This window comes from Lucilia cuprina, chromosome 6 (genome assembly GCF_022045245.1).
Source record: "Lucilia cuprina isolate Lc7/37 chromosome 6, ASM2204524v1, whole genome shotgun sequence".
NCBI lineage: Eukaryota > Metazoa > Arthropoda > Insecta > Diptera > Calliphoridae > Lucilia > Lucilia cuprina.
This window is the reverse complement of record NC_060954.1, coordinates 42,564,535-42,588,313: the sequence shown is the minus strand read 5'-3', so window position 1 is coordinate 42,588,313 and position 23,779 is coordinate 42,564,535. Positions and strand designations below refer to the sequence as shown.

Below are 23,779 nucleotides of genomic sequence, written 5' to 3'. Positions count from 1 at the left end.
TTGTAATCCACAAATACAATAGTAAAACTAAAGTGGTTTGCAGTTTGTCGCAACAATTGTAATTTAACTCAAAATGTATACAAATTTAGACCATAGCCAAAATATTATTGTTGATCCTAAATAATTAAGAATAGAAAAATGTCATGTTGTGTGTGTTTATTGGAAACTCCTGAAATTATGGAGATTTTTGATGATTTGGGAATATCATTGAATATTGCCGAAATATTATATAAACATTTGTGGTTTAAGGTAATGTTGAATATTGCAAATTCCTAAAACAATGTCTATAAATAATAGTTCTATTGTTTTTGAAAAAAGCCTCTCCAAAAGGATGCCTTTACTTCACAGATTTGTACTGAATGTTGGCATAAAATCGATGACTTTCATAAATTTTATGTGACAGTAGAAAAGGTACACAGAGAATTTGATGAGAAAAAAGCTTCTATTAAGGAAGAAGACCAACAAACTTGTTCCAATAATATAAAAGAGGAAAATAACTATGAGGAGGCTTTCGACAATAAACTAATGCAAATCGAAATTGAGTTTGAAGACAATAAAATTTCGCCAAGTGAGGAATTAACAGAGGATACAAAGAATCCTCTAGATAATGATGATGAAAACGAAAACGATATTGATTATGAAAATGATAATAATTCTGAAGAGTATGAACCTTCTGATAGAAGTGTTAGTGAAACTGAGGAGCAAATTAAATGCAATAAAACTGGCAATACTTTAAAAGTTAGAAAGGCAAACAAAAGAAAACAAACAAAAGATGATAACAGAACTAAAACTGGAACAAGTAGTGATACGTTAAAGAAAAAAAGAACATCTCATCGTTTGGATCCCATACTAACGGATGAGATTATTAAAAAACACATACAAATGGCTTGTAATTTATGTGTATACGTTGGTAAAACATTTCCCGATATTGTCGAACATTTCAAGGTTCATCACGAAAACGTTAAAGCTTATATAATGTGCTGTGACAAAAAGTTCACTAGAAGTTATTCTATAGCTCAACATGCATATATTCACGAAAATCCAAATTCCTTCAGGTAATTTGAAGGATTACATATATATTTGCATACATATTTATTTCAAAAATTATTTCTAGCTGTACACAATGTAATAAATCATTTACCACTAGTTATGGTCTACGTATACATAATATTTCTTATCACGCCTCTGAGGAAGAACGATCCCATGCCTGCGAACAGTGCCCGCGTAAATTTGGCAGACGCAACTTACTGGAACTGCATAAACAAACTCACATACCAAAAGAACAATGGACAATTGTGTGCACAAAATGTACAACACGTACTGCAAAGTAAGTTTATTCTTTAGGGGGGTTTTTATATTCAACATTCTAACCATATATAATTTTTTAGATTTGCCACACAATATATGCTTAATATACATACAAGCATGTATCACCGACGTGAGATAAACATTTGTCAAGTATGCGCCAAAGAAATTAAAGATAAGAAATCCTTTGAAAAGCATGTACGTTCACATTTCGAAGATAGTGGTCCACGACTCAAATGTCCCATTGAAAATTGTGAAAGTTGGCTTAAGGATGAGGATAACTTAAAAACGCACATACAACGATATCATCTCGATGATAAAACGTATAAGTGTCCCGACTGCGATAAGGTGTGCCCAAATCGTCGTTCATTATCGAGTCACAAGCACTATTTTCATTCAAAGGAGGTTTTTCGTTGTGAACAATGCGATAAAACTTTTAAGAAAGCTTTAACTTTAAAGGTTTGTTTTTACTTTCCAATTGGTATTATTCTGGAATTTAGAATCTGATTTATATTTTTAGGAACACATGACTCAACATACCGGAGAAACTTTATATAATTGTCCATTTTGTACAAGAACATTTAATTCAAATGCAAATATGCATGCTCATAAAAAGAAACAACATCCTGTGGAATGGGAAGAATTAAGAAGGAAAAAATTAGGTCCTTTGCCTAACTAATTTTATATATTAATGTAATTAAGCTTAGATTTATTAAAAAAAATAATAACTTATAGACAAAATTTAGAAGAAATAAAAAATACTTATTCGAATATTTATGTGAGACACTGTATCTATATATCGTGATGTTACAAACAAATCAATAAATCGAATATACTACAATTAAATATATAGTAAAACTTGTATAGTTTCTATCATTTCAATGTGAGTGTCGCAATACTTTTTTGTTTACAAAAAAAAAAGAATACAAAAAACATATGTTCATTAGGGTGGGTCAACAAGGCACAGGCAATGTTTACAGTTTCTAGAAAATTAGATGTTTAATATGTACATTTTTCAAGTGTTAAATAATGTGTATTTCAGATACATACATATATACATACATATTATGAAATTTAACATTTTAAATAACATTTTCATTAAACGAACTAAACTTTTAGTACAGTTATATTTATATTTTCCTACTTAAACATGATCCCCCCTAATGAACAACAATATTTACTTAAATTAACATTTCTGTAAAAAAAAATAGTTTTATTAAATATAAATATGCTGTGTTGTGTTTGCCTTTTGGAAACCCACGATACAATGGGTATTTCCGATGATATGGGCAAACAATTGAATATTGCTGAAGTTATAACCAAACATTTTTGGTTTAAGGTAGAATATCTAGTGAAATGTAAACATCATTTGATTAAAGAAAAAATAATTATTTTTCCAACTCTAGCACGAAGACCTACTAACATCACACATTTGCTCCATATGTTGGGGTAAAATAGATGATTTCCATGACTTCTACCAAACTATTGAAAAAACCCATAAAGAGTTTCAAAGTGTTCAACAAGATTTGGCCATTATTAAAGAGGAAGATAATTATTTGGTTACAAATAGTATAAAACAAGAAGATATTGATATAGAGGAGGGCTATATAAATGTAGATAAAGATTTGCAAGTAGAAATCGAAATTAACATTGATCACACGGACACAATAAAGAATCCCTTGGCGGATAATGAACATAATGATAGTGATGAGGAGATAGTTAATGAGGATGGTGATGGCAATGATAGTACAACATCGGAAGAGTATCAACCTAGCAAAACAAAGAGGAGGAATACAAATAAAAATACAGCAAATGGTGAAAAAGTTAAAATTGAAAATAAACCAAAAAGATGTAAACGCAAGAAACTAGAGAAGAAATCAGAGGAAAATAATACTGAACCCAAAAGAAAAAAACCTATTTTTAATCGTTTAGATCCTTTACACACTGAGGAAATGATCAAGAAGCATATACCAATGGGCTGTAATTTATGTGTTTTTGTGGGTAAGACATTTGGTGATATTGTGGCTCATTTTAAAACAGATCATCCCAATGTAAGAGCTTACATAACATGTTGTGACAAAACATTTACAAAACGTTTTTATGTGGCCCAACATGCCATGACTCATGAAAATCCTGATTGTTTTAGGTAATTTATTATTATATTCTAAAAGAAAACAAACTTATATTTATACATTTTAATCTCTTTAAGTTGTGAGCTATGTAATAAATCCTTTACAACAACTGGTGGCATGCAAAAGCATAATTTAAAATATCATGCTCCAGATGAGGAGCTTACATTTGCCTGCGATTTATGTCCACAGAAGTTTGCCCGCCAGCATTTGCTGCAATTACATAAACCATCTCATATACCGCGTGAAGAATGGAATTTCTTTTGCAACAAATGTCCTACCTCAAAAGCGTAAGATATAATTACATAAATGCCATTATCAATACATCATTACTTAAACAAAATAATCTCTTTCAGCTTTGCAAGTGCATATTTGTTAAATATACATGATAATAAATTGCACAAAAGAGAAAAGAACATTTGTAATGTTTGTGCCAAAGAAATAAAAGATAAAAAGTCTTTCGAAAAACACGTCCGAGAACATTATGAGGGCAGTGGACCGAGATTAAAATGTCCCGTACCAAATTGTGATAGTTGGCTAAAGGATGAAGATAATTTAAAAGTACATTTGCGAAGACACAATACCGACGATCAAATCTACAAATGTCCTCTGTGTGATAAAATATGTCCAAATCGTAGGGCTTTATCTAGCCATAAAGTTTATGTACATACAAAAGAAGTTTTTAAATGTGAACATTGTGATAAAACATTTAAGAGAGCAATAACACTAAAGGTAAACGTATTAATACGTATTTTTGTTTAAGATAAAGAATTGATTGTTTTAATTTTAGGAACATATGACTCAACATACTGGTGAAGTTTTGTATAATTGTCCATTTTGCACTAGAACCTTTAATTCGAATGCTAATATGCATTCTCATAAAAAGAAACAACATCCTCTGGAATGGGAGGCGTTAAGAAGACAAAAAATGGGTAATCCTAGTGAAAATATTTTGGAAATAAGTAAAATGTTCTAATTTTATGTGTGAGTTAACATTTAAAAATATAATTTTAATAAAAAATACTTCTAGTTTAATTTTATTAGAATGAAACATATTAAGGGACAATCTTTATCTTTTGTATAGTCTGGTATTTTGACTAGTCAGTTGTCTAGTCTATGGACTAGTCTCTTAGCACGAAATTTTAGAGAACAATCACAGGGTAACTTTGTGGAACAACTCAGGATCAGTTATACAAGTTTTCTTTTTAATTTATTATAAATTTACTTTGTGAAAATAATTAGATAACGTTGTGTACTTACGAAAATTTAAGGGGCTGCATAATTTAATATATTTATTTCCATAATCGGTTACAAATTTCTACTGAAAACAAAAATATGCATGAAATATTTATACAAACAAAAATTAACATTTTTAAAGTACCGTTAGAAAAAAGTTGCCATATTTATAGAAAATAACACAGCTGTTTGTTAACAATCTAAAGTGAATGCCAAAGTTATTTACTAAAAAGAAGAAAAACCCAACAAATTGTAAAAAAATAAGAAATAATTATAATTTTTGATAAAACTATTTAATTAAGTAAACAGTGCATCATGTTATGTTGTGTATGTTTATTGGAAAATCCAAACAATATAAATATATTTGAAGATGTAGGCCAACAACTTAAAATAGCTGAAATTATAGAAAAATATCTATGGTTTAAAGTAAGTAACAATTAATATTTAATATTATGATCACAAAGATATATTTGGAATACATTACAGCCTCAACCTAATAATATTTTAACAAGAGAAATTTGTTCAGATTGTTGGCATAAAATAGAAGACTTTCATATATTTTATCAAACAGCAGAGAAAGCCCACAAAGAATATGAGCATAATGCAATATCTAGTATTAAGATTGAAGTACTCTGCTCTAGTCCAATTAAACTAGAAGAAGACTGTAAAGAAGAGGAAGAAACAATAAACAATTTAGATAACAATGATATTGGAACAGACAATCATATAAAAAATCCATTGGAAGAAAATGATACAAACGATGTAAATATTAATTATGAATCCAATGATGACGACTGTGAAACTGATAATGACTATGAACCCTATAGTTCGAGCCAACACGAATCTTCATTGGATGAGGAAGATTCGGAAAATGATAAAGATAATAAACAGCATGATGATATCACAATAAAAAGAAAAACATGCTGTAAACGTCAAAGAAATTTGGAAAAGCTCAAAGATAATGTAAAGAAAAAGAGAACGGTACAACGTTTAGATCCCGTACATACAGAAGAAATGATAAAGAAACATATACCTATGGGTTGTAACTTATGTGTTTTTGTTGGTACAACATTTGCCGATATTGTGCAACATTTTAGAAATGTTCATCCAAAAGTGAGACCGTACATAATGTGTTGTGATAAAAAATTTTCTAAGCGTTTTTTTGTAGCTCAACATGCTTTAAAACATGAAAATCCAAATTGTTTTAGGTAAGTTGGACAAAAGTTGTGATAATGCTATTATTTTATAAAAACCACTGTTACATAATCGGATATATTTGTAAAACAAGTTTTTCTCTGTGTCAAGGTGCGAAGAATGCAGTAAGTCATTTACCACAGTTTGTGGCTTACGAAATCATAATAAAAGTTATCATGCCAGCAAAGAAGAACTAATTTACCCTTGTGATAATTGCCCAAAAAAATTTGCCCGCAGAAATCTATTGGAACTGCATAAACCATCACACATACCCAAGGAACAATGGAAATACGTTTGCAATATATGTCCAAATAAAAAAACGTAATTTGATTGCACTAAATCTAAAATTATTTTTTTAATTAATTTATACAATTATTATAGATTTGCCAGTACATATTTATTAACTATACACACTAGCATGAAACATAAACGGGAGATTAACATTTGTCCGGTATGTGCTAAAGAAATTAGAGATAAAAAGTCGTATGAAAAGCATGTACGTTTACACTATGAAGACAGTGGTCCACGAGTTAAATGTCCTTATCCAGATTGTGACAGTTGGCTTAAGGATAATGATAATCTAAAACAACATTTAACAAGACACAATCCTGAGGGAATAATTTACAAGTGTGATGAGTGCCCTAAGCAATGCAAAAATCGACGAGCTTTAACGAATCATAAACGTTATGCTCATTCGAATACAGTATTTCAGTGCGAACAATGTGATAAAACATTTAAGAAAGCTATTTCTTTAAGAGTTAGTAAATGCAACCATCAATATTTGTTTTTTTTTAATATATTTACTATTTTATTATAATTTCAGGAACACTTAACTCAGCATACTGGCGAAACTTTGTATAAATGTCCTTTTTGTACAAGAACTTTCAATTCAAATGCAAATATGCATTCTCATAAAAAGAAACAACATCCCGTAGAGTGGGAAGATTGGCGCAAAAATAAACGTGGCAGTGCTCAGAAGTTAATAAATAATAAAAATCCTTTAAATCAACATGATGAAACACTGACGAAATTAAATAATACCATACATTTATAATGAAGAAACAAAATAAACCTAAATAAATTTTGTAATAAAAATTTAAATCGACAATAGTATCGCATTTGAAGGTTTAACTTTAGATAACAACTAGAAATACTTAAGGCTTCCCTGCTTTCCTGCTTTCCATCACTCCTACATAAAAGGCAGATGAGTGTTAACTTCATAACATTCATTAGTACTGAAATATGTCTAGGAATTTGATTGAAATTTTGTCTATAATTTATATATTAAATGATCACCATACAGGGGCGGTTCCACGGGGGAGGCGGAATGGGGAAATTTTGTTTATTATTTAAGCTTTAAATATTTATAATTGTAAAAAAACTAACTTATAGGTGAAGGATATTTAAGATACCGAATTGCCAAATATAGCACAATAAAATTTTGTATTAAAGTACCGTTATTTTAACAATCAGCTGTATATTGCGACTGTTTGTTATCAATTTATAGTGAATGACATAATCAGAGCGAATTAATAAACTCAATAAATAAATAATTCGCAATAAGTTTTATTTACAAAAAATAATAAATACATAATGCACAGAAAAAATAGTTCATATTTGGAATGAATTTGTTAATAATAAATTAATGTACCGTTATTTTAACAAATAGCAGTATGAAAATATTGTGGCAGTTCGTTATCAATCTATAATGGATGACATAATCAGTTCGAATAAGTGCGGGTTTTTGAGTTAGCAATCAAATGTTAATTAATAATCAGATTAGTTAATCTAAAAGTAAACTGATTCTGATGTTAATACCCTGAGATGTTTTTGAGTACAGATTAAACTTTTCAGTGTTGCTGTTACTGTTTGTTATCAAAACAATGCATGTTTTATAAAAAAGAAACAAAATTCGAAAAAAAAAACAGGTAAAAATTAAATATATGTTTTCTAATTAATATCTCTATTATTAATTGGAAAACATATATTTAATTTTTACCTGTTTTTTCGAATTTTTCGAATTTTGTGTAAAATGGGAAAAATTAGAAAAAATATTAAAATACAAATTTTGGTGCATTTGTTGCATTTTATTATTTATCATCAGAATTTGCATGTCAATAAAGTATTTTGCATATTGAGAATTCCGGTTAATTTCATTGGGGGTTTCAAATTATTTTAGTATTGTATTTTTGTTAAGTATTTTTCAATTGCGTTTTAGATTTCTAGAACAAGTGTTAATCAATAACATTAAAAAATATAAAATATAGTAATAGATGAAATGATCCAAAGAATTATTAGAAAAAAGGCACTGAGTGCTCTTTCAAAATATTTAACTGCCAAAGGGAGGCGACTTGTATTCAAGGAAAACTATTTGTTTATTGATTTATCTTTTTCAAAATCTATATACGAACTAGGAGGAACACTATGTTTAAATTTAGACCTCTAAACAGACCTTAGGTTGCTTAGAACCAATGTAAAGTGAACTGTCGTGTAGTACAGAAAAATACCTAATTTAGATATTTTAAAATAGAGGTGGTTATCATACCGTAACGTCAACAAAAGCAATATTTTTCACCTAATACATACACTTATATATATTTAGAACCCAAATCAAGAAAAACTATCCAGATCCAAATACGCCTACTGTATTTTATTCATAAAATAAAGAATTTAAAATATGAGTTTGAAAATCAAGATTTTAGCATTTTAAGGTTCTATATGGTGATGTCCTCATACTTAGAGTGGCTAGGATGGTACTTAGTGTTATATATATTTAGAACCCAAATCAAGAATAACTATCCAGATCCAAATACGCCTACTGTATCTTATTCATAAAATAAAGAATTTAAAATATGAGTTTGAAAATCAAGATTTTAGCATTTTATAGTTCTATAAGGTGATGTCCTCATATTTAGAGTGGCTAGGATGGTACTTAGTGTTAAATTTATTTAATAAGAATCAATATTATACAATTCTAAATAAAATTAACACAATACTCCCTAAATAGATGGAGTTTCCGTAATGTAGTTTTTGTTTATCAATACAAAATGACCAAAAACCCGGATTATTTTTGTTATAATATATAGATTTATACCTCACAAAACATTTTTTCTAGATCCAAATACATTGATTATCTAATATATCATGTATCCAATTCAAAATTACTTATTATTTTCGAAATTTAATGAAAGAAACGATAGATTTCATGTTAAGTCAAATATTGATAAATTCTGATAGGTATATAGGATAATAAATCGGTTAAGAAATGTCCAAATTGAGTCGTTCCACTACTAAAATATCTAAAAAATGTTATTCTAATATATAGGAGTAATAAAAATATCAAATTTAATAAAATAATGCAGCAATATTAAAAAAATTAACGAAAAACCTAAAAAAGCAAAATACTTTATTGGCCCAAAAAATTAACAATACGTTCACATTTTATCAAAAATCTCGTTAATTAATATAACGATTTTACTTTTTATGATAGAAAATTAAAATAAAAGATATTTTTTAAAAAATTCCACAAACAAATTGCTTTATTTTGCTAAGAATAATTGTTCAGATAAAGTTTTTTCTTAAAATTTATAAAATATTACATAGGCAAATTACTTAATTGATTCACTGTATATATTTGTACATTGATATGTAGTATATACAAACAAATGTTTTGTTTTGGTCAAAACACACGCAACAGGTTGTACAAAACAAAAACAACAAATAGAGGTAAACAAAAAGCCACTTGTGTGATTAGTACTGGTTAAAAAAGAAATGGCCTACATGAAGACCACAAACAATACATACACATTACCATGGAAACGAGTTTTCTCAATAAAAAATAAAACAAAAAAAGATCTTCAAGCCATTAAACCATAAAAACTCAAAATTAAAGAAACATTTTAAAGAAAATTTAAAAAAATATATATTAATTTCTAAATTAAAATGTTTGTTTACTTAAGCAAAAAGGTAAATAACAAATTTAAATTATAATTAATTATAAATTGTTTATAATATAATAATAATTTCTCCATTTAACAGATTGCAATACCAAATAATGTAAAATTGAACTGTATATCCTGGAATAAAGAACAAGGTTATATAGCGGTAGCAGGTACAGATGGTTTGTTAAAAGTATTAAAGCTGGAACAAGGTACATATATACACAATTGGTTAGTCATACAATTTTTGTTATTTTATTGATGTCTATTTGTCTATAGCTTCTAATGGTCAAAATAAAGGAGGTTTAGCGGCTGTCTCAAATTTATCTATGAATCAAACATTGGATGGTCATAAGGATGCCGTCAAAGTTGTGGTATGGAATGATGCTCAACAGAAATTAACCTCATCCGATGTGGATGGCGTTATAATGGTTTGGATGTTGTATAAAGGTTCTTGGTATGAAGAAATGACAAATGATCGTAAAAAATCAACAGTCAATGGTATGCACTGGACTTCGGATGGTTCAAAAATATGTATTGTTTATGAAGATGGTGCAATTATAGTGGGTAAGTAATTGTATGTTCCTAATAAAAGTTTAGTTTAATTTGAAGGATTTATCTTTTGATTTAGGCTCTGTTGATGGTAATCGCATTTGGGGTAAAGAATTAAAAAATACTCATTTAAGTGGCGTTCAATGGAGTCCTGACAATCGTTTACTTCTCTTTAGCTTGGCCAATGGAGAATGTCATTTATATGATAATCAAGGAAATTTTGCGGTAATTAAGTTTATTTAATTATTTATATAAAACGATTTTACTGTTCTGGGGGTTACTCCCAGATTTCGATACGAAAGAAAAAAGCTTTCGAAACACAAGGTATTAAAAAACATATTCGAAAATTTTTACTTTCAAATCGAATTACAGAGTAACCTCTCTGTATATATAGGAATCAATATAGGAATTTTTGTCGATAGTCAAGCGGCACTTCTCTCACTATACTACTACTTCCTTATTAGTTAGACAATGCAAGAAGGATCTGTCAATACTGGGTCGGCTGTCTGACATTACCCTTGTTTGGGTCCCTGCGCATAGGAACTACTACGGTAATGAACAGGCAGACGAGCTTGCAAAAACGGGATCTGCTCTTGATATCTCCAACGCCGTTTCAGTTAAGTTATATCAAGAGCAATATCCTCAGATTCTTTCTTCAAAAAAGCTGAAAATAGGTGGAATAACCTAGACACATGTAAAGGGGCCAAGTTACTGTGGCCCTCCTTCAATGAGAAACGCACAACACACCTTATAAACCGTAGTAGGCGGGACATATCGAGGCTGATAGCAGTAATAACAGGACACTGGGTAATAGGCAGATACACAAGTCGGCTTGGGCTCCCTTTCAATGATCACTGTCGCAGTTGCAGGGACAGGGAAAAGGAAGAAACAGTCTTCCATCTCCTCTGTGAATGCCCTGCTCTGGCCGTAAAGAGAAACCGCTTCCTTGGCAATTACTTCATATCTAACCTTAGCTAGATATCTGTGTTAAGGCTTAATGATATCCTCAGATTTCTTACAGCTACGGGCTGGATCTAATACTACAAATACAACATCTGACGAGTGGAGTGGTCCGGTCAAAACGGAGTCTCTTCGATTCTACTTGACTATATATATAGTTTTCATTTATAAAGAAATTTTTTATTCGTCCCTTTTTAGATGAAACTAAACATACAATGTGTGGCCCTTAATGTCAATCGTCACAATAGTGTTACGGCCTTAAGTTGGTTTAGTGGAAAATCTCCTCCAAATCGTCCTGTTTTAGCAATATGTTATGAATCGGGAAAAGTTCAAATAATGATCGATGAAAACGATGAAGGTAAGTTTATGGGAACTTGTTTTAGTTATAAACCTTTTCAAAATGTATTTTAGCACCCACAATTTTAAACACTCACATGCATATAACCGATGCTAAGTGGAATCATGATGGTTCTGTGCTAGCGATATGTGGTCGACTCGACGAAGTATCAAATACAAAAGAACTTAATCAAGTTAGTTTCTATTCACCGTATGGACATTTATATCGTACCCTTAAAGTGCCCGGCAATCAAATAACATCCATCTCATGGGAGGGTAAATCTTTACGCATAGCCATGGCCGTCGATTCGTTTATATATTTTGCCAATATACGACCCGATTATCGTTGGTGTTATTTTGAAAAGACGGTGGTATTTCTAAGCGAACGTAGTAATGGCAAAACGAATAATCTTAATCTAATAACATTTTGGAATACTAGCTCTAATCAGGTGGGTATTAAGCAAGGTATCTTAGGAATTTATTATTAATATTATTTGCTTTCTTGTTGAAGAGTTTTCTTAAAGAAGTTGAGACTTGTTTGGCCATGGCTGCCTGTAATGAACATTGTGTTTTAGCGGTAGAGTGCATTAGTGGCAATATTAAGGATCTGGCTTTAACATCTTTAGAGCGTAAAAATGCCGATGATAAATTATATCAATTGTTATTGTGTAATTCGATTGGTACTACTGTGGATTGTAAGTTGAACCTAAAGGTTGTATACATTTCATTTTAAATGATTTTCTTATTTTAAAGCTAAATATACAGAAGTATGTCCCAATTTTATTGGCATTAATTCCAACTATGTAGCTATAGCCTCTAAAGATGAAATTTTATTATGGCATTATCATACACCCAAGGTGAGATAGTTGGTATTTTGTACGTTAAAGAACTAAAATAACTAATAGTTTTAAACTTTTAGAGTGCCTCCCAATTGCACAATGTTAAATCACGCAAAGAGAAACGTTTTCATATCGATGATACACCTACTGGTATAGATTTAGCTAAGGATTTGGTGGTTTCAAGAACAAGTCAAGATAATGCTGAAATTAATACGGATTTGATATGCAGTCTAGCTGTATCGGAGAAAATTTTGCTAGTAGCTAGAGAATCGGGTCTTATAAATGAGTATAGCATACCAAATGTGGCGCTTAGAAATCGTCATAAAATTGGCAGTAAAATTATTAAAATGTCCATCAATTGTAATTCCTCGTAAGTTAGACTGGCAGGTTTATTATAAACCTTTCCCAACATTAATACTTTTTACACATATTCCAATTAGACGAGCTGCTTTGATTGACTCTAATGGTGTTATGACTCTTTTGGATTTGGATGATAATCGTGAAACTCAATTGAATTTTAGTCGTGTGGAACGTAAAGATGTTTGGGCCATATGCTGGGCTAAAGACAATCCCCTGCTGTTGGCTCTAATGGAAAAAACACGCATGTACATCTTTAGGGGTAATGATCCTGAAGAGCCTATTGCTTGTTCAGGTTATATTTGCACTTTTGAAGATTTAGAAATCACCAGCGTCTTGCTGGATGATATTATAAGTGGCGAGGAATCGCAAAATTCTCTTAGTCACATATTGCAATTGAAGGTCAAGTCTTTAAGGGATACAGATGATTTACTGCAACATGTTGGCCTTGAAGATGCCAAACAATTTATAGAAGATAATCCACATCCTCGTTTATGGCGTCTATTGGCTGAAGCAGCTTTAAAGAAGTTAGAGCTAGATATAGCAGAAAATGCTTTTGTAAGATGTTCGAATTATCAGGGCATTCAGTTGGTAAAACGTTTGCGCACAATACCCTCGGAAATGTTGCAGAAAGCGGAAATTGCCGCTTTCTACGGTGAGTTTGAGGAAGCGGAAAAATTGTATATCGATGGTGATCGTCGAGATTTGGCCATAAATTTGCGCATAACTTTGTGTGATTGGTTTCGTGTTGTACAGTTGTATAGAATGGGGTCTGGCATATCGGATCAACAAATGGAAACGGCTTGGCGTCAAATAGGTCATCATTTTGCCAGTCTTAGATCTTGGGAAAGTGCCAAGGAGTACTATGATAAATCTCATGATATCGAAGGTCTTATGGAATCGTTGTATCACTTGGAACAATTCGAAGAGTTAGAAAAGTGCATAGATAAATTGCCGGAAAAAAGTCCATTGCTTTCGAAGATAGCAGAAATGCTGGCCTCAGTTGGTAAGTTGCTCCTCTTTTATTCTAAACAAAAAGATTTTATAAAATTGTATTTATTTTTAATAAGGCATGTGTTCTGAAGCTGTTAATGCTTATTTAAAGCTGGGTGATCCCAAGTCTGCGGTCAACACTTGTGTTAACCTTAGACAATGGGGCCAAGCGGTGGAGTTGGCACAGAAATTTAAAATGCCTCAAGTTAGTGTTTTGCTAAGTAAACATGCTGCCCAACTCTTAAAAGATGGTCGTTTACCCGAAGCTATTGAATTACAAAAGAAGGCCGGACGCTATTTAGACGCTGCACGTCTCATGAACAAACTAGCGGAACGTGAAATTGAAAAACATTCGAATTTATTACGTATTAAAAAATTGTACGTTTTAGCTGGCCTCTTAGCTGAACAACATTTAAAAAGTCTAGCTGCTAGTTCAGCTGAAAGCCCAGCCTACAATATTGATCGCATAAGTATAATGGATAAACTGGCTTCAGAGGATTCGGCTGCTATAGAACGCATTTGGCATTGTGCCGAAGCATATCATTTTATGTTATTGGCTCAGCGGCAGTTACGCTTTGGCATTGTACACAGTGCTGTTATAACGGCTTTACGCTTGAGAGAATACGAAGATGTTCTTAACGCTGAAGATATTTATAGTCTTTTAGCTTTAGCCAGTTGTGCTGATAGATCTTTTGGAACTTGCTCTAAGGCCTTTATCAAACTGGAATCATTAAATAATTTACCAGAGAAGAGCCAGAGAGAATACGAAGAGTTGGCAGTAAATATTTTTTCGAAAAACGAACCCATAGATGATAAGGTGGATTTCATAACCTGTTATTCCTGTACAAATGCTGTGGCGGATTGGTAAGTTGTAGAAGTAAAATTTTTTAATATAAATTTTTAATTATTTTTGTTTAAGTTTACCAGCTTGTAATGCTTGTGGTGCCCGTTTTCCACCCTGTATATCATCGGGAAAACCTGTAACCCAACCGACTGCTAATATTTGGATTTGTGGAACATGTCAGCACTGTGCCTCGCCCATGGAAATAACTCGTCATCGAACCTGTCCACTGTGTCATAGTTTGATCTTATCAATGACTTTGGAAGTGTAAAATATATATTTTTAGAAATAAATTTGAATAAAATGGTCTCACTATTTATGTAAATAAAATCTATGTATGTAAATAATTAGGGGGATAAATAAATAGGTAGATAGATAGATAGATAGATAGATAGATAGATAGATAGATAGATAGATAGATAGATAGATAAATAGATAGATAGATAGATAGATAGATAGATAGATAGATAGATAGATAGATAGATAGATGGATAGATAGATAGATGGATAGATAGATAGATAGATAGATAGATAGATAGATAGATAGATAGATAGATAGATAGATAGATAGATAGATACACAGTATGACATATTAAATTTTATATTTAAATGCGTAATTTGTAACTGAAATTTGATCGAAAATACTTTGCATTTTTTCAGTTTTGACATAAATCTGGCAACTTTGCTTTACAATATATTTAAAACAACTCTGTTTTATTGCATTTTTTTGTTTACAGCTGATTACTTTTTTTGCTTTTTAAGTGTGCAGAAGAAAAAACACAATATTTTAGAAAAAATAAGAAAAATATGAAAAAATTGCAATAAGAATAGAAAATATGAAGGTAAATGTCTTAAAAATATATACTAAATACATATAAACTTATAAATTTGTATTTTAGCGCATAAGTGAAAAGAAATTGGAAGCCTTTGCCGTGGGTACTATGGGAAAGCGGCAATTGTCCAAAAAAGAAATAGAGGAGCAAAAGAAAAAAGATGATGAAGCGGCTGCAGCACATGTAACTAGTTTTTTGTTAAGTATTTTAAGGAAATTGTATTAAATTTATTTACAATAGGTATTCAAAGAGTTTGTGGAAACATTTCAAGACACACCATCGGCATCCTCTAAAATTTGGGTGAAAGCCGGTACCTATGATGCCGGCTCAAGAAGTAAGTTTGAGCAATAAGGTATAAAGTTAGAAAGCTTATCGAAACTTATATTTTTACAGAGGAAGATAGCCGGGAGAAGGGTAAATTGTATAAACCATCCTCAAAGTTGGAAGATAAATCAGCTGCCGAAAAAGCTCAAGAATATGCCAAAATGTTGGCTTCTGATCTTAAAAAGGACTCCATTAATCTAAAGAAGAAAAGCCAAGAGAAGAAGAAAAGTAATTTGGAACTTTTCAAAGAGGAGTTGCGTCAAATTCAAGAGGAACGTGAAGAACGTCATAAATATAAACATATGGCACAAGCAGCGGTTAGCCAACCTAGCGCACAACCCTCACAGGCGATAGCTGAACATCACCACAATCATCAGACTGAAGAGCGTACGGGTTCTCATGATACAGGCGATCCAAATACCACTAATTTATATTTGGCTAATTTATGCCCAAAGGTGAGAATTATTGGATTGAAATTATAATGAAAATTTAATTTTTATTTTTGCTTTAAAGATATCTGAACAACAATTAATGGAGATCTTTGGTCGCTATGGACCCTTGGCCAGCATTAAAATAATGTGGCCTCGCTCAGAGGAGGAAAAAATGAGAGAACGTAATTGTGGATTTGTGGCCTATATGAGTCGCAAAGATGCGGAGAGAGCTTTAAAAACGCTGAACGGTCGTTTTATAATGGGTTATGTTATGCGTTTGGGTTGGGGCAAAGCGGTTCCAATACTCAATCAGCCAATCTTTATACCACCACCTCTACTGGAATTAACTATGCCACCACCACCCTCTGGTTTACCATTCAATGCTCAACCACCGCCCAGTGAACTACCCAATGTACCCAAAAAGAACTACAAAGAGTATACTACAGAGGAAGAGAAAGAAAATATGGAAAAGGTAAAATAATAATATACAATTATGTTGTAAATCGATTCTAACATTAACAATTTATTTTTTAAAGGTTTTAAAGAAGTCTGTGGTTAAAGTTATTATACCAACTGAGAAGTAAGTGGATTGTTTTTCTATGCTTTATATTGTGGATTAATCCTTTTGTTCTAGATCTGTTTTACATATTATACATCGCATGATAGAGTTTGTTATACGCGAAGGTCCTATGTTTGAGGCTTTAATAATGAGTCGTGAAATTGAAAATCCTCTCTTCTCATTTCTTTTCGACAATGAGAGTCCGGCTCATATTTACTATCGTTGGAAGTTATTTTCTTTGCTACAGGGCGATACGCCTAATGAATGGAGTGAAAAAGAATTTCGCATGTTTAAAGATGGTCCCATTTGGAAACCTCCGGTGGCAAACTTTTATACTCAGGGAATGTCAGATGATTTGGTTATAGATCCAGATGCGCCAGAGTCGCATAAAGGAGCATTGTCTACCGCGTAAGTTGAGTTTTCCATAAAAGTGGATTGTTTATGAAAGAAAGAGAGAATAGAGAATATTTTTTGTCGTCGCTTGTAGTTCAGTTCTAGTTTAGTTTTAGTTCAGTTCAGTTCTAGTTCTAGTTCAGTTCTAGTTCAGTTCTAGTTCAGTTCTAGTTCAGTTCTAGTTCAGTTCTAATTCAGTTCTAGTTCAGTTCTAGTTCAGTTCTAGTTCAGTTCTAGTTCAGTTCTAGTTCAGTTCTAGTTCAGTTCTAGTTCAGTTCTAGTTCAGTTCTAGTTCAGTTCTAGTTCAGTTCTAGTTCTGTTCTAGCTCAGTTCTAGTTCAGTTCTAGTTCAGTTCTAGTTCAGTTCTTGTTCTGTTCTAGTTCAGTTCTAGTTCAGTTCAGTTCTAGTTCAGTTCTAGTTCTGTTCTAGTTCAGTTCTAGTTCAGTTCTAGTTCAGTTCTAGTTCAGTTCTAGTTCAGTTCTAGTTCAGTTCTAGTTCATTTCTAATTTAGTTCGAGTTCAGTTCTAGTTCATTTCTAATTTAGTTCGAGTTCAGTTCTAGTTCAGTTCTAGTTCAGTTCTTAATCAGTTCTAGTTCAGTTCTAATTCTGTTTTAGTTCAGTTCTAGTTCTAGTTCATTTCTAATTCAGTTCGAGTTCAGTTTTAGTTCTGTTCTAGTTCTAGTTCAGTTCTAGTTCATTTCTAATTCAGTTTAATTCAGTTTAATTCAGTTCTAGTTCAGTTATAGTTCATTTCTAGTTTATTTCTAATTCAGTTTTAGTTCAGTTCTAATTCAGTTATATTTCAGTTCTAGTTCATTTCTAATTCAGTTCGAGTTCAGTTTTAGTTCAGTTCTAGTTCAGTTCTAGTTCAGTTCTAGTTCATTTCTAATTTAGTTCTAGTTCAGTTCTAGTTCAGTTCTGATTCATTTTTATTGAATTATTGTTCGGCTCTGCTTTAGTTCTCGTTAATTTTTAGTTCAGTTCTAATTCGAGCTTATTTCTGATAATTTTTCGAGGAATTAAAATTTTTCATTAAAATTTTCTGTTAAAAACCTTATTCCATCGCAGGCAACGTGATCGTTTGGAAGATCTTATACATTATTTAACCCCCGAACGTACTAAAATTGGTGATGCCATGATCTTTTGCATTGAACACGCCGATGCAGCCGATGAAATATGCGAATGTATTGCTGAATCTTTGGCCAATCCTGGAACATTGCCTTCTCGGAAAATTGCACGTTTATATCTGATATCAGATATACTAAACAACTGTACTGTTAAAGTATCAAATGTTTCCTTTTATAGAAAAGCGTAAGTACACTTAATAATACATTAGAGAAGATTAAGATCTTTAATATTTTGTTCCCGTTCGTTTGTAGAATTGAAAAACATTTATTGGAAATTTTCGAAAATTTACACACATTCTTTAATAATATTGAAAGTCGCCTTAAAGCGGAGGGTTTTAAAACTCGTGTTTTAAATGTTTTAAAAGCCTGGGATGATTGGGCGGTGTATTCGAAAGAGTTTTTGGCACAATTGCGTTTGATATTTTTGGGAAAACAGGTAAAAAGATGATGACGATGGTTAGTAGTAACAGTAGTTTGAAATATAAGAAAATTATAATTTATAGAATCAGGCGCCAGCTACACCACCGCCTCAGGAAGAAGTCAAAGAGTTGGAGGAAGAAGAGGATATAGATGGTGCCCCTATGTCTGGCGACGAAAAGGATGATGAGGATTTAGATGGTGTACCCTTGGATGGCGCTGCTTTATTAAAAGGTGTTCTTATGCGTGGTCTACCCGATACCAAAAAATCTACACCACATCGTAGTCAAGATGTTAGTTGTGATGCTGATTATAATGATGATATAGATGGTGTACCATGTAGGAATTTGTTTTTTAATTTTTATAAGATTTTACAAAATATTTTTTTTAAATTAATTTATTAATAGTGGATGATGATATCGATGGCGTGCCTTTGGAAAAAGACTTACATGATTCTGGTGAGATGGGCGGTAGTAAACAATCGTCTAAATCACGAGCTTTTATACCCTCAAAATGGGAAACTATTGATCCAGAACAAGTAGAAGCTCAAGCTGTTACCACTAGCAAATGGGATACTCTAGACGCACCCGAAGCTCCTAAGTTTTATGCTCATTCTAGCGATGAAGACGATGATGATGATAATGATAATAATCTTAGTTTTGATGAAATAAAACGTAAAAAATTACGTGAAATTGAGGTAAAAACTATGCAATATCAAGATGCTTTAGAAGCAGGTGATATAGAAGTTAAATCGGGCTTAACTGTTGCCGAACAAGTGGAACATTATCGCAAGCGTTTAATGAAAAAGGTAAGTGTAATAGAGGTGACATTGAACGCTCATAAAAACATTTGTTTTCATATTTTCGAAGGATTCTTTAACCGAAACCATGGATTCTCCCTTAAATTATATGCACAATAAGGATTCAAGTCCTGATAGTCCTAAAAAAATACGTCATCGCAAACGTTCACCTTCACCTAATCAACATTTCAGCAGTAGTGCTCGTTCCAGTCCGGCACGTACAACACGAAAACGTTCCGTGTCACCGTACAAAAGTAGCAGTAGTCGCCGTGAGCGTTCGCCCACTTCAAGCAGTCGTGACAGTACTAAATACAGCAAGCGTCATCGTTCGCGCAGTCTTTCCTCTTCACCACCCCATCCGCTAGAAAGAACTGCCTATGCATCTAAATCCACACGTTATGATAGTCCACATTCTTCTTCCTCAAGATCGAAAAGGTTGTTTTTATTGAAAGCGTTTTTTGTCCCCCATAAAACATAAATTAATTTCTTCCCTTTCTTATTAGATCACCTTCCAGCGGTTATTCCCGTTCTTCTAAACGTGAATTAGAACGTGATTCATATTCTAGTGGCAGTGGACGCAGTGAAAAACATAAACACAAACATAAGCATTAGATTTTCACAATTCTTTTTCCCAGCAACTTAATTAAAAGTCAATCATCAACAATTATGGAATATATTGTAGATTTTAAGTTAAAACACAATATTGTGTGTTTTATTTTTCAAAATTTATTCAAGAATAAAATCAATACAAAATATTTAAAAAAAAAGATAACTTAAATATTTTTATTCGTGTAGTTTTATATAAAAAAAATTATAAATAAGACGATCATGTTAAAATTTGTTGTACAATTTCAAATAATACTCTTAACTAATCTAGCAGGAAAGTGGAAAATAAATGTAACATGGTGTTTAAGATAATTATGTGTATTTAAAAAGAAATTAGTTAATACGGTTTCAACTCATATTTTTAACATTTTCCTTTAAATAATTCGCCATTAGTTTGTTTTTTGTTTTTACCACATATCACAACAACTGCATTCGAAAAAAAACTTGTTTAAACAACAATCATTAGATTTTTCGTTTTAAATTGTATTGATTTCGGTTTCCTGTTTATAGACCTCAATAATGTCTTCAATTATTTCCCAGTGTTTATCCTTGCTTATGTCCGAAACAAATGGCTGCAGCGAGAAAAGAATTTAAGTTTTTTTTTATTATTTAATTAATTCATTTTATGTCTTTGCTTTCAAACTTACTGTATACCACATAGAGGCATCATCAGATTCATCGGTTAGTGGCACTTGTACACCGTAGGTTTGTAGGGCCAACGATAGACAGCAAATGGCAATGTGTGTTGGTTTGTGATTAAGTATTTTGTCTGAATGATGAAAATCTTGTAGAAATGATGCTGCTGTTTTAGCTATGGGCACTGATGACCAGACATTGCTGCCCAACCAGTCTTGTAATGTTTTCATATAGTAGAGTAAGAACTGTAAAATGAATTGGAAAGCTAAATTTTCAATATCTTTTGATAATTTTTATCGTTATCTCTATATACAATAATTTTTATTGATAACTTTTCCTTTGAGGGAAAAACCGATAGTTTTTGGTAACTTTTATTATTTCAGCAAAATATTGGAAATTATCGATAACTTTTATATAAAATACGGATAATTAGACAATTTTTCTTAATTCAAAGAAAAATGTCGATAACTATTGAGATTTCTATTCTTATAGAAAAATATCGATAAATATTAATAACTCTTGTAAATCGACTTTCGAATAATCGAACAATCGACTTTTTGTCGAAAAAAGTCGAAGTCGACTATTTTGTTCCAAAAAAGTCGATAACTAGACTTTCGTCTATGAAAAGAGTCAGCTTTGTAAATAAAAGTCGATTAGTCGAAGAAAGTTGAAATGTCTTCAAAAGTCGAAGAAGTCAAAAACTCGGAAATATTAGAAAAAATCCAAATATAGTCGAAAATTTTGAAAAAGTGGAAAAAAATCAAAAATAGTCGGAAAAATTCGAAAAAACTCAAAAAATAGTCGAAAGAAGTTGAAAATAGTCAAAAAAGTCGACTATTTTGTTCGAAAAAAGTTGGTAACTCAAGAAAGTTGAAATGTCTTAAAAGGTCGAAGAAGTCAAAAACTCGGAAATATTAGAACAATCCAAATATAGTCGAAAATTTTAAAAAAGTGGAAAAAAATCAAAAATAGTCGGAAAAATTCGAAAAAAAACTAAAAAAATAGTCGAAAGAAGTTGAAAATAGTCAAAAATGTCTACTATTTTGTTCGAAAAAAGTTGAAACGAAAAGTCGACTTTTCGACTATAAGTATTTTATAAATAGTCGACTTATCGACCTTTTTCGACTTTTATTAACAAATTCGACTTTTCGATTTTTTTCGCAGACGATAGTCGAGTTATCGACTTTTTTGGAACAAAATAGTCGACTTCGACTTTTTTCGACAAAAAGTCGATTGTTCGATTATTCGAAAGTCGATTTATAGAACCCTACTATAGTCTATGAAAAAAGTCAAAAAGTCGACTTTGTAAATAAAAGTCGGAAAGTCGAAAATAGTAGAAAAAGTAAAAAAAGTTGAAAATTTTAAAAAGTGGAAAAAAAGTCAAAAACTTAAAAATAGTTGGAAAAACTCAAAAAAGTAAAAAAGAAATAGTCAAAAAAAGTCGAAAGTCGACAATTTATAAAATACTAATGTCGACTTTTAACTAAATGAAAAATGTCGAAAAATCGACTTTGCATAAAATGCAAAAAGCCGAAAATTCGAAAAGTCGACTATTTATAAAATACTAAAAGCCGAAATTTAATTAAATAAAAAAAGTCGATAAATCTACTTTTCATTAAATGTAAGAAGTCGAAAAGTCGACTTTTAACTAAATACAAAAAGTTGAGAAAACAAATTTTCATAAAAAGCAAAAAGTCAGTAAGTCGACTTTTCGTTTTAACTATAAAACCCTAATCTTTTATCGATTAATTTTCTATATTTGTTTTAAATATCGATAACTTTTATCTATTTCATTTATAAATCAAATTTACCTTATGTGGATGTTCAATATTCAAATCAAATTTCAATGTGCGAGCTATTAGTAATTCTGCCTGAACAATAGCATCACGCATTGACCAATATTCATCGCCCAGCTCTAGAGGAGATGCTCCACGATTAAGAGTACTGTGAGCCACATTTATAACATCACGAATTTTAACAGGATCATCTTTGATTTTACCAGCCAAATAAAGGGATGAAGCAGCAATTAGCTAAAATGGTTTTGGAGGAAAAAACAAATGTATTGTATTAATTAATTGTACCATATGGAGACTAGTATGGTGTGGACGATTTGCTATTAAAATTTACTTACATATTCATCATAATCTGTAGTATCGACTTCTCTAAAGAATCGATGATAAATTATAGCAGCACTGGCTGATGTCAATGGTTTAATTTGTAATTTAATGGCACATTCAAACAAGAAACGAGCCACTACGCCAGGTTTGTCAATTTTTCTTTGTTTTTTTTTTTTAAAACATAAAAATTAAATTAATTATTAATTGAATCTACGAAAGAGAAATTAACATTAACTACCTGTAGTCGGTGGGTTTGACTTTTTGTAATTTACTCTCTTGGGCACGATTTTGCAAAGACAATACATCCACAATGTTCTTCATATTTATGTAGTAGTTGTGTCTCGATTGGTTTGTTTGGAGTAGTAGGTGTCGAAAAGAAGTCAAACTTCCTTACACGTGGAGGTTTTGCTTTTAATTTGTCAAGAAATTAATACAAAATACCAACAAAGTCTAAGGCAAAGAATTAAAAGTGAAATTTTTGAATATTTATTATACTAGATATTTAGCTATATATACATATATTTTAGTGACCCCCCATTTAATTTATATACTAAAAAATCAGGTCAATCAACTTATGGTAATACATTTTTAGGTATTTCTACTGAAATCTTTTTTTTAATTTCAGCATTTTTCGAACATAAATTAAGTCATTTTATTTACATTGTACTTAGTGTAAAAGAAAACAAGTTTGACTTACATTTTATTTAATAAATGTTCAATGTTTTATTGAAAGAAGAAATTTGTTTGTATGTATTATTAACAATAAAAGAACTTGTGTATTTTTCTCGAATGCAAGTAAACTAAACAAATGCACGAGATGTATTGAAACGTCGGTACAGGGTTGTTTTGTTTATAT

The 23,779-nt window shown here is 31.2% G+C and overlaps 6 protein-coding genes across 7 annotated transcripts; 5 read left to right on the top strand and 1 right to left on the bottom strand.

Moving 5' to 3' along the window:
• The first annotated feature begins 63 nt into the window (after window positions 1–63).
• On the top strand, window positions 64–2,146 carry LOC111683970 (transcription factor grauzone-like). The gene is made up of 5 exons (XM_023446087.2): window positions 64–249; window positions 319–1,055; window positions 1,115–1,327; window positions 1,389–1,764; window positions 1,826–2,146. Exons 1-5 carry the CDS (start codon window positions 139–141, stop codon window positions 1,982–1,984), a joined length of 1,596 nt encoding a protein of 531 aa, XP_023301855.2. The 5' UTR covers window positions 64–138; the 3' UTR covers window positions 1,985–2,146.
• Window positions 2,147–2,467: 321 nt separating this feature from the next.
• LOC111683971 (transcription factor grauzone-like) lies at window positions 2,468–4,469 on the top strand. Of its 2 annotated transcripts, none has more exons than XM_046955522.1 (5): window positions 2,468–2,644; window positions 2,712–3,451; window positions 3,515–3,724; window positions 3,791–4,166; window positions 4,253–4,469. In XM_046955522.1, exons 1-5 carry the CDS (start codon window positions 2,534–2,536, stop codon window positions 4,349–4,351), a joined length of 1,536 nt encoding a protein of 511 aa, XP_046811478.1. In that variant the 5' UTR covers window positions 2,468–2,533; the 3' UTR covers window positions 4,352–4,469. The 2 variants fall into 2 exon arrangements, with proteins under 2 accessions (XP_046811478.1, XP_023301856.2); XM_023446088.2 differs by having other exon boundaries at window positions 2,470–2,644; window positions 4,225–4,469.
• A 420-nt stretch (window positions 4,470–4,889) lies between these two features.
• LOC111683964 (transcription factor grauzone-like) lies at window positions 4,890–6,988 on the top strand. The gene is made up of 5 exons (XM_023446079.2): window positions 4,890–5,096; window positions 5,157–5,878; window positions 5,976–6,185; window positions 6,246–6,621; window positions 6,688–6,988. Exons 1-5 carry the CDS (start codon window positions 4,986–4,988, stop codon window positions 6,916–6,918), a joined length of 1,650 nt encoding a protein of 549 aa, XP_023301847.2. The 5' UTR covers window positions 4,890–4,985; the 3' UTR covers window positions 6,919–6,988.
• Window positions 6,989–9,749: 2,761 nt separating this feature from the next.
• Window positions 9,750–15,010, top strand: LOC111683960 (WD repeat-containing protein 35). Its single transcript, XM_023446076.2, has 12 exons — window positions 9,750–9,830; window positions 9,903–10,014; window positions 10,082–10,369; window positions 10,434–10,579; window positions 11,513–11,672; window positions 11,726–12,099; window positions 12,162–12,345; window positions 12,404–12,507; window positions 12,570–12,859; window positions 12,930–13,852; window positions 13,917–14,703; window positions 14,759–15,010. The coding sequence occupies exons 1-12, from the start codon at window positions 9,807–9,809 to the stop codon at window positions 14,949–14,951; spliced, it is 3,585 nt and encodes a 1,194-aa protein (XP_023301844.2). The 5' UTR covers window positions 9,750–9,806; the 3' UTR covers window positions 14,952–15,010.
• A 451-nt stretch (window positions 15,011–15,461) lies between these two features.
• LOC111683949 (U2 snRNP-associated SURP motif-containing protein) lies at window positions 15,462–20,579 on the top strand. The gene is made up of 13 exons (XM_023446058.2): window positions 15,462–15,522; window positions 15,580–15,696; window positions 15,754–15,847; window positions 15,907–16,292; window positions 16,351–16,740; window positions 16,805–16,848; window positions 16,903–17,235; window positions 18,290–18,532; window positions 18,601–18,784; window positions 18,852–19,104; window positions 19,173–19,573; window positions 19,635–19,999; window positions 20,068–20,579. Exons 1-13 carry the CDS (start codon window positions 15,517–15,519, stop codon window positions 20,174–20,176), a joined length of 2,925 nt encoding a protein of 974 aa, XP_023301826.2. The 5' UTR covers window positions 15,462–15,516; the 3' UTR covers window positions 20,177–20,579.
• On the bottom strand, window positions 20,320–23,779 carry LOC111683958 (cyclin-Q). The gene is made up of 6 exons (XM_023446073.2): window positions 23,621–23,779; window positions 23,162–23,373; window positions 22,938–23,082; window positions 22,618–22,836; window positions 20,818–21,051; window positions 20,320–20,742 (listed from the first exon to the last, which is right to left on the bottom strand). Exons 2-6 carry the CDS (start codon window positions 23,242–23,244, stop codon window positions 20,647–20,649), a joined length of 777 nt encoding a protein of 258 aa, XP_023301841.1. The 5' UTR covers window positions 23,245–23,373; window positions 23,621–23,779; the 3' UTR covers window positions 20,320–20,646.

Bases quoted from the DNA above. Each gene is read 5' to 3' on its own strand.
- LOC111683970 (XM_023446087.2), top strand. From the start codon at position 139: ATGTCATGTTGTGTGTGTTTATTGGAAACTCCTGAAATTATGGAGATT. The intron at 1,056-1,114 runs GTAATTTGAAGG...AATTATTTCTAG, and splicing joins GAAAATCCAAATTCCTTCAG to CTGTACACAATGTAATAAAT. The intron at 1,765-1,825 runs GTTTGTTTTTAC...TTATATTTTTAG, and splicing joins AGAAAGCTTTAACTTTAAAG to GAACACATGACTCAACATAC.
- LOC111683971 (XM_023446088.2), top strand. From the start codon at position 2,534: ATGCTGTGTTGTGTTTGCCTTTTGGAAACCCACGATACAATGGGTATT. The intron at 3,725-3,790 runs GTAAGATATAAT...AATCTCTTTCAG, and splicing joins AAATGTCCTACCTCAAAAGC to CTTTGCAAGTGCATATTTGT. The intron at 4,167-4,224 runs GTAAACGTATTA...TTTTAATTTTAG, and splicing joins AGAGAGCAATAACACTAAAG to GAACATATGACTCAACATAC.
- LOC111683964 (XM_023446079.2), top strand. From the start codon at position 4,986: ATGTTATGTTGTGTATGTTTATTGGAAAATCCAAACAATATAAATATA. The intron at 5,879-5,975 runs GTAAGTTGGACA...CTCTGTGTCAAG, and splicing joins GAAAATCCAAATTGTTTTAG to GTGCGAAGAATGCAGTAAGT. The intron at 6,186-6,245 runs GTAATTTGATTG...CAATTATTATAG, and splicing joins ATATGTCCAAATAAAAAAAC to ATTTGCCAGTACATATTTAT.
- LOC111683960 (XM_023446076.2), top strand. From the start codon at position 9,807: ATGTTTGTTTACTTAAGCAAAAAG. The intron at 12,346-12,403 runs GTAAGTTGAACC...CTTATTTTAAAG, and splicing joins GATTGGTACTACTGTGGATT to CTAAATATACAGAAGTATGT. The intron at 14,704-14,758 runs GTAAGTTGTAGA...TTTTTGTTTAAG, and splicing joins ACAAATGCTGTGGCGGATTG to TTTACCAGCTTGTAATGCTT.
- LOC111683949 (XM_023446058.2), top strand. The intron at 16,741-16,804 runs GTAAAATAATAA...TATTTTTTAAAG, and splicing joins AGAAAGAAAATATGGAAAAG to GTTTTAAAGAAGTCTGTGGT. The intron at 16,849-16,902 runs GTAAGTGGATTG...CTTTTGTTCTAG, and splicing joins GTTATTATACCAACTGAGAA to ATCTGTTTTACATATTATAC.
- LOC111683958 (XM_023446073.2), bottom strand. From the start codon at position 23,244: ATGAAGAACATTGTGGATGTATTGTCTTTGCAAAATCGTGCCCAAGAG. The intron at 23,083-23,161 runs GTAGTTAATGTT...AAAAAAACAAAG, and splicing joins GTCAAACCCACCGACTACAG to AAAAATTGACAAACCTGGCG. The intron at 21,052-22,617 runs GTAAATTTGATT...TTCATTTTACAG, and splicing joins ATATTGAACATCCACATAAG to TTCTTACTCTACTATATGAA.